At 42.2% G+C, this 13,446-nt stretch overlaps 1 protein-coding gene across 1 annotated transcript in view; it reads right to left on the bottom strand.

Moving 5' to 3' along the window:
• T265_02321 (hypothetical protein) overlaps positions 1-13,446 on the bottom strand; it is a gene marked incomplete at both ends in the record, with an annotated part of 104,419 nt that overhangs the window by 86,267 nt on the left and 4,706 nt on the right. The window contains one exon of the mRNA XM_009166535.1: positions 5,538-5,763. Coding sequence (XP_009164799.1) covers positions 5,538-5,763 — 226 coding nt within the window. The remainder of the gene's footprint in view (positions 1-5,537; positions 5,764-13,446) is intronic.

Genomic DNA, 13,446 nt, shown 5'->3' with positions numbered 1-13,446 from the left:
GAAACTTTAATAGAACACTGTCTAGTGAGGGCAAATCATCAGCCGGTGCACACCAAGGATCCACCCTGGGTCTCTTCGTGCCCGCTTCATTCACTTCGCAGTTTTCGTCACTACTGTTAGTCCAACTGGTACGGTTTAGTGATGTCTATGAAATCCACTCGGCAGTTTGACAAACCTAGACGTTTTGAGCCATGAGCACAAGAAAAACGCATCCTCTATACTAGTCATTCGCAAAGCTAAATGCGCCAGTATGCTGGGAGCACGCAGTGCAGCTTTTGTATTGCTTATACTTCAGCCGTCATTCAAGCACTAGAATAAAGGGTGATCACACTCTTTGAACTTCACTTCTGGAATGACGCAAACGGCCTAGCTCGAAAAATCAGTTTTCTTCGTCGTATTAGCAATAGTATTTGAGCCATTTTCTAGGGCGGCTTTCGGCCCTTTCAACCAAACTCTCATTTCTTCCCTGAGTAAAGCACACCAGTGCACTTCATGCCCAACGAAGACCATGCTGCACTTGACTGTGAAACGGTTGGACGTTCCCTAATATGACCCCCACTATGAGACTCACGGAACATTCTTGCCCATCAAGGATTCCAAGGTAGCCTCTCACTAACGTTCTTTGCTCTGACAGTTACTGAGCCGATTCATCACTCCGAACTCACGTCGATCCTCTGTAAAAGCTTGAGTCGGAAGTCTTACTCAGCCAGTCCGGTTTAAGTGTCAACGCACTGGCAAAGAGTTTCTGAGTGCCGATAATTTGATCGTCTCCTAGAGTCTATCTTTACTACATACAACACGACGAATTCGGTACCCGACTACTGTCATTACGGAAGATGTGTCCCGACAATACACAGCACCTACACGGCAGTGTAGATTCGTGAAACGGTTAAATGGGCATTCTTCACTACCCCTGAGTTCTACCATAGTCTCAACGCGAATGTCAGTTAAGACCGATATCTCAACCCTACCATGAAAAATTTGACACTTAGGTTTTCCCCAAGCTGGTTTTCCTCTGTTTAAATCCGTACCTCTCATGTACAGAATTTTCATTCTCAAATTTTTAATTCTTACCAATCGGCATTCACGTGCCTAGTTGAACCGTGAGGAGAATATGGAATTCGGCCCGCTCACACGCCTGTGCCATTTTCTTGCCTCTTGCGAATGATTTGGACATTAGCCTAGGAAGCGTCAGCAAAGACGCTGGGTCGTCCGTCTGTATCTTCCACGCAACTAAGCTGTTCCTTATGATAAATGGTAGAAGTATGTATTGGACGGCTATTCGACTTTGGTATTTGGTGTTATATTTTAACAGTTTGCCTGTGTACTGAATTTATTATGAGACGAGCTGCCGAAATTCGCACTCACTCTAGCGGTATGCTATTAAATTTTGCGTGATCCTTTGGTTAATGTACACCTCAGATCCTTCACTACAAGTTCTTCGTGATACCCTTGTTTCTCAGCAATTCCTTTTAAAGAATCACACCGTGTTTGAAACATTTAGTGCCAGCCTAAACTTCTGCAGACCCCAGGGGAAGGATAATGGCACTAATTCAAGCTCAAATACAAGTGACATACTATTACAGCTTTTTCAGGTAGTAAAAGGATTGTTATCAAAAGAGCACATTACAGTGGCTCACTATGATGGATAACTACTTTAAAATAACGCCATTATTGGTTTGCCGCATGAGCCAACACAACGACTGATATGAGGGCTATCATAGGTATAAAGCTTGGTACAAAAAATCTGCCTCGCGGGATGAAAGAAATTCCATGGGTTTTCAGGATGTCCGGCAAGCTCGGTCGAAATCTGTTCTCAAATCTACTGGATAAAACGAATCTTGGGACCTGATCTGGTGTCAAGTTTACAACGTGAGCCAGCGTGGTTTATGCGGTCCATAATCGATTCTATCCGGTAGCGCCGATTTCGTGACTATTTTGAGTGTATCCTATGATATAAGATCTCAGGCACTACACCAGTGAAAAAATGGCACACCTCGGTGTCACAAACTCGTACACTTAATGCCATGGTCACATTCTACATTGCATTTGGCAAGTGATACCAATTCCATGATCCCACACACTGTACACTATTGCAGCAACAATATGATTTGATAAATGAAGTCAGTTTTGTCACTCTACCAGAATTTCCCGTTCATATGTTTGAATCGGAAGAACTCCACGACAAACACTGCTAGGAATAACCCCAACTGCATACTGGTTGAGTGAATAGATCTAAGTTACTTATTTTCTACGTATGTAACATTCCTTCTTGACCAGTCCACGGACTATTGCTGGGTCTGACCACTCACTGAGCCCACAAAATCATAAAATCATCGAGCCCAACTCATTCTATCCGTCACAGAAACCCGTTACAACGTAATTAATAAGGCACAACGACACGCTTTTTCTCCCAGATTTTCAGGCTTCTGGTATAAGGAAGAAGGAAACGGTTGCCGACAGTCAATGCAACCCCCGGGATATGCCAGGTCAACTTGCAACCAGCAATTGTCAGCTGTCATTTCTTTCATGCGATTCTTCGCTTTTCGGTGCACACATGCACGAAATAATTTCGCACACATTAAAAACCGGATCTTTCTGGCTACTTGCTACACTGCCTTGTACTCGGCACTTTGAATCACTCCTAAAGATAGTGCAGTAGGATTATGGGTGTATATACGCATACATGCATACACGTACATATATATATATATATATATATATATATATATATATATATATAGTCAAAGATACCAAGTGTACCTCAGGTAAGCATGTCGTTCACAACAATTGCTTCTTTTCACTATAAAAGCTCCAAAAAGCAAGCTTCACACAAACATTTTGGTTTGTCTGTATGTGCCCTTTCGGTTCAGGTGGGCGCACCTACCATTCCTTTCAATTTCTAACCCATAACATTTAGAAATTACCAGCATTACAGCTAAATAGCTGTGGTACTTCAAAGCAGATTACCTAACCGCAAGATTTATTTGTTTTGCGAAACGCCACCAAACCCCACAGCTGATAGTGGCGTCATTGTAAACCTGATTTGAACGGTGAAATTGTGAGATGCAGCATAGGTGTCATACAAAGAGCTTTTCCTTTAACCAACCTACTAATTTGCTTTTCGTTTCTGTTCATTTATTTTTAGCAACTTCCACATTTATGTGAATTTCATATCAACGACAAAGAATAGAGGAACGATGTAACTTGAAATTAGGCCATAGGGTTGTACTTTAAACTTACTAAATAAAGGGATTGTATGCAACTCAATGAAGGGATAAACTTACGGCGTTAGCTTAGAACAAGCTAATGATGTGGTCAACCCTTTACGTGGTTACTGTCAAGAACGAGCAACCGTGACTATCTATCCTGTATCTTTGACGTAGTGTTCTTAGTCATTAGCAACCCACTTGATAAAGCGCTCCAAACTACTTGTTAAACTAATTCTGTCATGTGCGTAGCTGGTTACAATCATGTTTTGAAGTCGCTGGGGATCTGGTAAATTGAATGCAGTCAGGAGGTAAAAGTGTTTGGGTTGGTAAGACAAAAATAAAAGCATTCCGTGAATTACAACTTTCCTTCTCTCCTCACTCTAGGGAAACGTAACTGCTGAGTTTTTCGATGAAACTTTCATAGAAGAGGATGGGTAGCAGCTATATCAGTAAATGAAAAATTGTTTGAAAGAAAAGGAAACGGATGAAACAAAACTTTTCAAATCTATCGAATTGTCCACACTGAGAGGCATATCCATTTATTGATAGTTCGACAGCGCTAGACTGCAGCTGAAGCCTTCATTTACAATTATGCTGTGATTTCTGATGTCGCTCTCAAGACCCCTTACTCAAGTACATACTTTCGCCTGTAATATTTCCCTTACGTTCACCATCTGATTTCGAGCTGATGTAGCCCAATCTCACTCTTCGATTTTACGACGCACCGGCATCACTCAGTGCGAACTTTATGTCAACAGAATTCCGTCTCATCCACTTTAATTTCCACATATATTGTGGAAAAGTGTGACGGAAAATGGCCCCGAATGTTTTCCAGGTTACTGCACTGTTGTGTATTGAGTTGTCACCGGCGCGGTACTGTTTTCTTGCGCATTACATAAAAGTCGTTACTTTGACAACTGCTTTTGAGTAGTAGTCCAAAACCAACTGTCGGTAATCCAGAAGAAAGGCGACTCTAAGATAGACTAACCAGCCATCATTTTGATTCCATTAAGGCGACGGTGCTTTGTCAGGCGTTTTTTAGTTTAACCAGATCTAACGACCGAATTTGTTTAATCGGTTTGAAAGGGTGTGTTTCAATATCAGGAACAAATTGTGCTTGATTAAAATCACACTACAACGGTTAAAATCACAGATACATTTGACAGTTAACTAACAAGCTTACTTTATGACACTGTGAAAGTACGTCACTTTGCGACTAATAATCGATGAGAACCTTGGTTCCTGGGTTTTAATTATTTGAACACCATTTGAAGCATTCTCATGACCACAAACCTTAAACATGCGACTAGCAGTTTAAACCGACACACATAGGAGACGATCAATGACACATTACATTGTGTAAATTACTTTTCTAGTCAGTAAATGCAGGAAATTTAACTAAAGTGATACACACCTGCTTGTGGACTACTTAGGCTGATTCGTATTTCGGATGAGATATAGTAAACTACTTTTTAGCAAAAAAATAGTACACACAATTACTATCAGATTAAACCTTGTATTGATGCCCTCCATTCTGCTGTGAGTTTACTCAAAAGGTCGTAGGGCCTAATAAAATCCTGAGGACAACAGACTGCTTGAGAGAATAGTCGAATAATACTCTGAAAACACCCAAAATCCTGTGTGGCCAGCATTTGGGTTCACTGTTGTCAGCCTCGATGAAGGGGCAAGGGACAATATTTCCAGGACAAAACTGGATAAATGCTTCACAGGATTGTCTCAATATGGATAACTAGTGAGTGCATCATCATCACCATCATCGTCAAATTGACATCAGTGTTCAACACCGATGCTTCACTGCCATACAGCCATGATTTATTTGAAAGCCTTATTGTAAAGAAAAGAATGCAGTTGGAGGGGGACCGGGTTAGTTCTAGTTTACCACAATTATTCTGAGATGTCTTCACCTCCAGACATTCACTCAGGCAATCTGGATAGAAACTGACAACAAGAACGCCAATCACATCGGGTGACAGCCCTATATTACAGTGTCTCCAACCAGGTGCAGTGGAGATCACGCGGTCCTCATCCTGGACAGCGAGAAGCACCGACAGCACCCAGGCATTTCGTGATCTCCTTCATACTCCTCTGCCAGGTCATGGGTTGGCCACCTCTCTGTTTACGTCACTCTGAGTTGGACATGGAACACAGCACCCTCTTCGGAAAACGATGGTTCGGCATACGCAGCACATGTCCCAACCAACGCAGCTTCTGGTGCTGGACACATTCTTCAATGGAAGTACCTGTTACACAACCGAAAACGCGCTTTCTAACTGCCTCATTACGGATTCGCCGACACCAACTCACACGAGCTATGGTTCTGAGACAACGATTGTCGAAAACCTGAAGACTTCTCAGTTCCGCTGCTCGAATAGGCCAAGGCGCACAGCCATACAGTGAAGCAGCCTGCATTGTAGCTTGATGCACACGTCCCTTGTGATTTAGGGATACATCACTCTGACGCCATATGTGTCTCATATTGGCGCACGCGGCCCGAGCCTTGCAGATTCGTGCAGTCACCTCATCTGTCACACTACAATCAGAACCATTACAACTTCCAAGATACGTAAAATGCTCCACAACTTCCAGTACATCTCCCTGGATTGTAAGTGGCGTGTTCACACGTCCACAAGCATGACGCTACACTTTGTGCGTGCAAAGTGCATACCAAAGGACGGGGTGACTTTAGTCGGTTCAACCAAAAACGCCTTCACGTTCTCCTCCTCTTCGAAGATGAGAACTATGTCGTCTGCATATTCCAGATCGACAAGGAGACCTTCCAACTTTCGTCTCGTGATTTCATCGACCAAGAGGTTGAACAGGAATGGGGAGAGTGGGCATCCCTGACGAACACTGCTTTGTGTACGTAAACTTTTGGAGAGCTCTCCGTACACTCCCGGTGGTTACAAGCTAATATCAATAAAGGTCTCAAGGGGAGATTTTATACTGGTGCCTTTGCAATGACAGCTAGTCTCCCATTTATTTTGACACGTCATAGCAATGCGTTTTTCCGACATTCTGTAGAGGTCGTTTGTGTTAGTGTGTAATATGCATTATATCAATTAGATTTTGTTCATTCTAATCCGCATGGATATCAGAAATTATCTAGATTATTTCAGTTTCATGCACTTTGGCTCCCTTGAGTTCCGAAATCCTGTGATAAGAGGGTGAAAGTAAATTTTCGATGCTCAGTTTAATTCAATCACACGAGCTGTTACTTATTGATTTTCGGTTCTGAAGAGTCACAAGGTGTATGCTATTGCTAAGAATCAGGCTGGTCAGTCCTACCATTGTCGCTAGCTCAACACAAAGGAATGATGTAATGGGAAGACAGCATCACCAGCAGACGTAAGTATGATCAGTATAATGAATAGAGGAAGCATCCAGGTTGGAGTGAGGAAGAGAAAGTAAAACAAGCTATGGTTGTTCGATACTCGGAGTTTGTCGTTAGAGGCAGATCTCTAAATTCCATTCGGATGGTAGACGTTGCGGTAGGCTGAGCTGTAACACCTTGCGATGCTGACTAATTTCAACCCCAATGCGCACTTGTGAGGTCTAGTCTAGTTGGGTTCAGTACGAACCAATGTGAAACCTTAACTTTTGCCAAAACGTTTCGTGGAACTCTGGGAACACCAAAGCTATATCCTGTCTAAGTGCGAGTTAATCAAACTGCTGATCAGCCACTAGTACCCAAACGGTTAACCCGGAGTTGGTCAGTCAGCCAGGAAGTCACGAGTTCGAGAATCTTTGGAGTTTTGTGAGATGCGCACTGCTGATGATTCCCAAGAGGGATGAAACAGCCGTACAGTGCTTCTCGGCTTTTCAGCATAGATTGGTTTCACTTACAGGACTAAATCTCCCAAAAAAACAACTCCCCTCACACTACCAGCAAACCTAAAGCTTTTTGGCTACCCCTTACGGCAGATGCCAGTCTGGAAAGTAGTATTTCAGGGCCGATATAGACACACTTTCTCCACTCTTTGATGAGGGGGAGGATGCTGAAAGTTTGGTGAGTGGACTTTGCTCAGCTAAGCGATTCATCTATCAGTGTGCCACGCTACTAGGATAAAATGTGCATACGTCGCGCATCCACAGTCCTAATCACATGCTTCCGAAATCCAGTCATTATATCAACCCGCAATCTGACCTGTCAAAATATGGTAAAATTTCAGAGCGTCTGAGTTAAATCCGACTACGGCTAGTTAGTTCGGCTTATCTAAGTTGAAAAAGCAGAAGCAGTTCTCTACGGAGACAGGCATATAATCAGAGGATGTATAGAGTGGGTAGAAGTTGGGTGCTGTCGGTGATGCTCATCTTCCGGGATGGCGTCTGCGTGCTTCCCACAGTGTCTGGTTGGAGATCCTGCGAGTTATGGCTGCTAATCGATGTCAGTGGCATTCTTTTTGTCAGTTTCTCTATGGAATGTCTGATTAAGCGTCTGGAAGTGTGGGCACTTCGGAGTGATTTGTAGGCTGGCAATCCACTGTTATTCCACTATTATTCTTTTATTCACAATAAAGCTTTCGACCCAATTATTGCTGTTAAACAGCGAAGCAACATTTATCTGAACACTGATGTTATGCTTTCGACGATGATATAGCTTGAAGTAATAATTTCCAACCCGCCTATTAATTCAGTCTGTATATAAAGAGGAGCCAAATACTTCTGCTGATTGTACGGCTGATGGACGAACGCAAGACTACTGGTTCAACTTACAAGGCCACCTGAATCAATATGTATGTTTTTTCACCAATTATAATTTGCTTTAAAGCTCCATCCAGAAAATCGGACGCGCACATTCAGCTAGTTACTATGTAGTAGAGTATTTGCGGTGAGCTTGGCATTGTGCCGAAGTTTGAAAGGTAGCCGCCAGACATCTAGGTCATTCGTGGGAGGAGGTTTGCTAGACATCGTATCTGATTGTGTACCATAAAGCTATTTCGGTGGTTCCGACCAAATGTGGCATTTGAGCTACCGAAAATCGGAGTTTCAGGACTGGTAAGGCCAGTGATCGAATCCTGTATTTTTTGTTAATAATGGTTTAAAGGTGTGAGGTAGTGCTCTGATGACCACTGTGTCCATTAACTCAACATAGGTATTCATACTAACCGAAGCAGACTTTAAATGGTCCGCTGTTTTGCTTTTCAGTTTAATTTTTAAACTCTGTGGCTCCGGTAAGTTGGGTGACGGGATACAGCTCAAGTGCCATATGTGCCGAACTAGTATACGCATTTGTGATGCCAGTTAGAGAGGGACTCGATCCTAATGACAACAGATATCAAAAGTAACGCAGCCACGGCTGGATAGCTAGAACCTGTTTATCTTTTCAAGAGGTGATGTGTAACGAAAAGCAACTAACCTCTCTATTCCTCCCCATACCCCTCTCCATACCATCGATTTGGCAAGTAGCAAACATGGGTCACTAGTAGCGTTGAAAATGCGGGTGTAAACTGGGGGATATTTCTGTATAGATGACGACATCGTCGACGAAGAACGGTAACAGTTTTTAAAGCTAGCCTGTTTAGAGTGAGCATCTGGGTGTGTGCTGATTCGCTTGCTTGTGATTTTGAACTCTCGTTTACACATATTCTGTCGGGACACCTTAGCACATTGCTTTTTGTAGGTATTTAGAAACAACCAGCCTTACACCACTAGTTTTCCACTCATTTTTTGTTTCAACTCTTATTTCCGACACAGATGAACCACGAACGATGAAAATTCGCGTTGTATGTCTTGGTTAGTTTACAACAAGTGGGCATTGTCTTCGCGAATTTGTTAAGTTGAAAAAAGGGATTAGAAAGTTGAAGCTATTCGTTAAGCAATAAGTCGCCCTTTTTGCCTCAACATAGTTTGAGCTAGTTTCGTATTATTTTTCATGAAAGATTTTGAAGTACATTTTTCATGCGCTAAGCGTCTTGAGCAGTGCACATACTTTCACCATTCGTTTTTACGAATTTGGATTTCATCAGTTTGAATCTTGTCACTACATGAGATCCTTGTGAGGCACGCGCCGATCGCGATTGCCGTTTTTACCGCCAAATAACGTCTTATTCTACCACTAGAGTTCAGATTCTTCGGTTGTTTCACACTGAGAAGTACAAGTTAATCAATCACAGCGCCGAAAAATGGATGCGACATGGATGATCAAATTTCTCTTCTCTGCTTGTGAATCACGGAATTCTTCGGAAGGTGACTCATAGGGTTTAAGGCTTTCATACTTCGCGCATTCCCCCCGTCAGTGAAACAGACCTCTGTGTCTGATTCCACTTAAAACCCTGGTTTGGAATGTTCTACAACTGCGTGTGCTGACCGGAGGCTACCCCATGTCTCGCTTGAAACGAAGTCGAACCCATGAGGTCGATGAAAATCCTGGATAACCCGCCAGAGTTTCCTCCTGTCCTGAGAACATGTGGTGGTTTTGAAAAATCTGTGGCTGCAGCAAAGTCCATTTGCTACGTAGAACAATCTATTAAGGAGGGGTTCCATCCCAATTTTAGATTAACTATCTAGAGCGTCCTACGAAACAGACGTAGTTGTGTAATTTTGCATTTGTCTACAAGATCTGTGAAAACTAGTTTGGGGTATCAGCCTAGGTGGGTCGTTCACCAAACGGTAAACGAACTCACGTGTGCATCACTGACAGAAATGATGCGTCAGGTGACAGGTCTATCCTTATGAGCGAGATGAATAAACAAGAAGTGAAATCAATTGAACGGAAGACAACTTATGATAAACCAATGGTAAATATCACAAAAGTAAAAGAAAGTGTAGAAAGATTGGGAAAAATGTAAGCAAAAATGTAGGAGAGGCGTGCAATATACCTAGAAAACCAACCCATACATCTGGCAATGTCTTGCTGTAGGCAACTGGGGACTTACACTTTTAAGAAAACAGTCAGGCAAAACCTATGTTTCTTCCTTATTTCCTGCTCACACACCATGAGGGACCCGTAGCAAAGAACAAATTAAGATGCCAGAACAAACGTGAGGATCGAAACTTCAAAGTGGACGCTAAGAATTTGCTGACTTCTTGCAGTCCTTAATTATAGTGCAATACTCCGAGGCTCAAGCAGAATTTGTCTGACTCAATGGATATTCGAAGCATGCTGTACCGGATAGCTACATCTTTCAGTTGTAACACACGCATCAATGCCTACACGTGAAATGTCAGCTTGTGTTAGTTGGAGGTTCTTGTGAACATAAAATTTTGCCAGTTCACTAAAATTCTGATTATGGCTTGAAATTAATCTCGGAGAAGGAAGTACGACTAGTTCCTTCATCCGTATTTTATGATGAACGTTTTGTTCTGGGCCTTCAAACATTTGTACATTGATTACCAATAAGGAAGCCTATATAGAAAATGAATCCGGGTCACCGAAAAAAGAATCTACAGTTTCATCTCCTAGGCCACCTGGGGCGCGTACATATGTCTAGTCACAAGTCGTCGGGATGTTTGAAATAAGCACCCTGTAAAACGACACAACGGTTACAACTACCTATGGTCTCCCAGCAACACTTCCTCTAAAAGCCTTCAGACATTGGAACTTTTTAGCCTGTCCGACGATACTTCACCTTGGAAGGAACAGAGGCACTCGGAACATTTTCAGCAGCGATCAGATGCTTCTGTTAACATGAGCATTCTCACGGTTAGTGTGAACCAAAACTCGAAAGAGTACGTAGTTCCTCTCCGAACTAATAGAACACATTTGCTACAGCTAGCTCATCTCACTCGAATAGAAAAATACTAAATTCAGGTATTCATTTGACACCTATGGTCTTCGTAAATGGGACGCTGTGTTCACAGCGCGCTAATAGGCTTCATTTAAAACCACGGAGGGTTGATGCAATTAGTATTGTAAACCAGTGATTGTGTCTCTGGGCCATTTCATCTAGGCGGACCTTTCGGATTCCTAGAGGCTATGCTTTGTGAGTTGCAATGGTTTGATCATCTGACCAGAACGCGCGGAATTTACTTTCGTATGTTAATAGATTTTTTCTCACGCATTGCGTCTGTAGCTACGGTGCAGTGTGCTGGAAAGCATAACTTTGGTATCGGTAAACTGTTTACACAAGCAGGGAATTGCCTTGAATATTTCTGATAATTTGAGAGTAGTGTGATATGTGCCATGTGAGCCACAATACTATTTCTGACCTAGAGAACATGGGGCCGTTCCAGCCTATTTCTGGTGTACGTTCTGTATTCACATACAGCTAATGAAGTGTTGCGAACGGTCGTTGCCACTGAATATTTGGGAGAGGATAAACTCTGCTTGTGGAGCTAAAAAGAAGAAAGACTTGAACGGAAACCTTGGGGACCAACTTACGCAATAACCGACTTCGAAGGTGCTTACAATAGATTTCATTATCACTCTGGTGTACAAAACAAATCCAGAAGTCACATAACTGAGCGTGAGGCCCCACCTGGAAACCCAGGCAGAGTATACACGTATTACTGTATACTGAAGGCTGCCGAAAGCTCTTTGACAACCAACGATCGGTTTCACCCTTCTTGGAGCTCATCAGGTAGGCGCAGTCCCCGACCGTCAGTCAACCTTATGTTCTAATTGAAACCAAACTGTACGAAATCAACGATACCTGTTTGGTTTTGCGATAGATTCACCTGGAACCCAGCTGAATCTCTCGTTTGTGATGTTTCTAGACAAACGAATGTGCTGCACCAGGAAAAACTGAGTGTAGTTGTCGAAATCTGTCCAATTAGGGTCCAAGTAGAACATAAAGTTGACGGAAACTTGCGGGTGGCGCCCAACTGACAAGCCCCAAGAAGAGAGAAACAGGTCGTGGGCTTTCAAATAGTTTTCAGCAACCTCATGCGTAGTGTATTACGTCTATAGAGTGTATTAGGATTTCTCAGTTTTCAGGATTTCTCAGGATTTCAGTTTAATCATGAGGCGACTAGGTTCAGCACATTCAGTTGTTTAAAAAAATCACAAACGAACAATTCGGCTGGGTTCCGGGTGAACCTTCTGTCAAAACCAATTAGGTATGCAAATGAGTGCATTTCGCTAGGGCCAAGTGCTTTCGGGATGACCCTAACCGTATCCACCCGTGTTTATAACTTTAGTCACCCTGAATATGGTGCTTCCCATTCATGGGTTTATGACTAATTCTAATCATCCGCATAATAGCCATACAGGTAGAACGAACATCTGGTTGTCGGTGACAGTGTAACAAAACTTATGTCTCAGCCTGTTGCAAACAGCTAACTGCAAAGTCACCAACAATTTTATCTGTTGGCTATTGTCCAGTCACTGCCTAGAAGATGGGACTTTCAACTAAACCTAACACATCAGTGACCAGTGACGTTTAAACCTGATATCTTGCTGTAGTTAACAATAGTTTACAAAACGTAGGCACTCAATAGCAAGCAGTTTAGTCATCTTTTCTATAGAAATCAATAAGAGGAAGGACTTCGGATGAATTGGCAACCCTGGCAATGTGAGTAAATAATTGAATCCCTAGCACCCACCGTAGTCGACTTGATGTTTTCTGGCCAAGAACAGTTTTAAGTGAAGACTGAGACATCTCAACAAATACACTCATTTGCATAGAAGCTGGGTTTTCATGAATTTCAGCTGAATCCACCGATTATACTGTTCTTCTGCAAACAAATGTGCTGCACCAGGCCGTCTGATGTTTCAGTTGCTACATTATTCGATTGTTGCAATATATTGTATCGACGTAGCACACTACTCATTAGTTCGAGGAGTCTTCAGCAACCTAATATGCATTGCAATACTTCTAAATAATGGAATGTCTCATCATCTTCAGGATTTATGGAAAGCGGACTAATACATACTTTGCTCACAACTCCACGCTACACCATATATATATATATATATATATATATATATATATATAGTATGATAATATAACGGTATCCTGCGTTACATACTACATATATTATGTATGTATACTGTATGTGCTTATACTGTATGCATTATATGATATGTATTATATTCTGTGTACTATTTAGCCATAAAACAATGTAATAAAAATGTGGCACTATTTGAAACGAACTACGCCTGCAATGTCGTATAATTTACGAAATCCCCTGACTTGTAATGACAGCTGTATCGCCTCTCATTCACTATAATCCCAGCGTTTACTCCTTCATTTTCTGTTCATTTTCTGTTCAATTTTTAAAACAGAGACTATTAGAGGTGCTCTGGTTACGTTTTCAAACTGCTACCATTTGA

This window comes from Opisthorchis viverrini (assembly GCF_000715545.1).
Source record: "Opisthorchis viverrini unplaced genomic scaffold opera_v5_28, whole genome shotgun sequence".
Lineage (NCBI taxonomy): Eukaryota > Metazoa > Platyhelminthes > Trematoda > Opisthorchiida > Opisthorchiidae > Opisthorchis > Opisthorchis viverrini.
The sequence above is the reverse complement of the archived record's forward strand: the minus strand, read 5'-3'. Positions and strand labels throughout refer to the sequence as shown.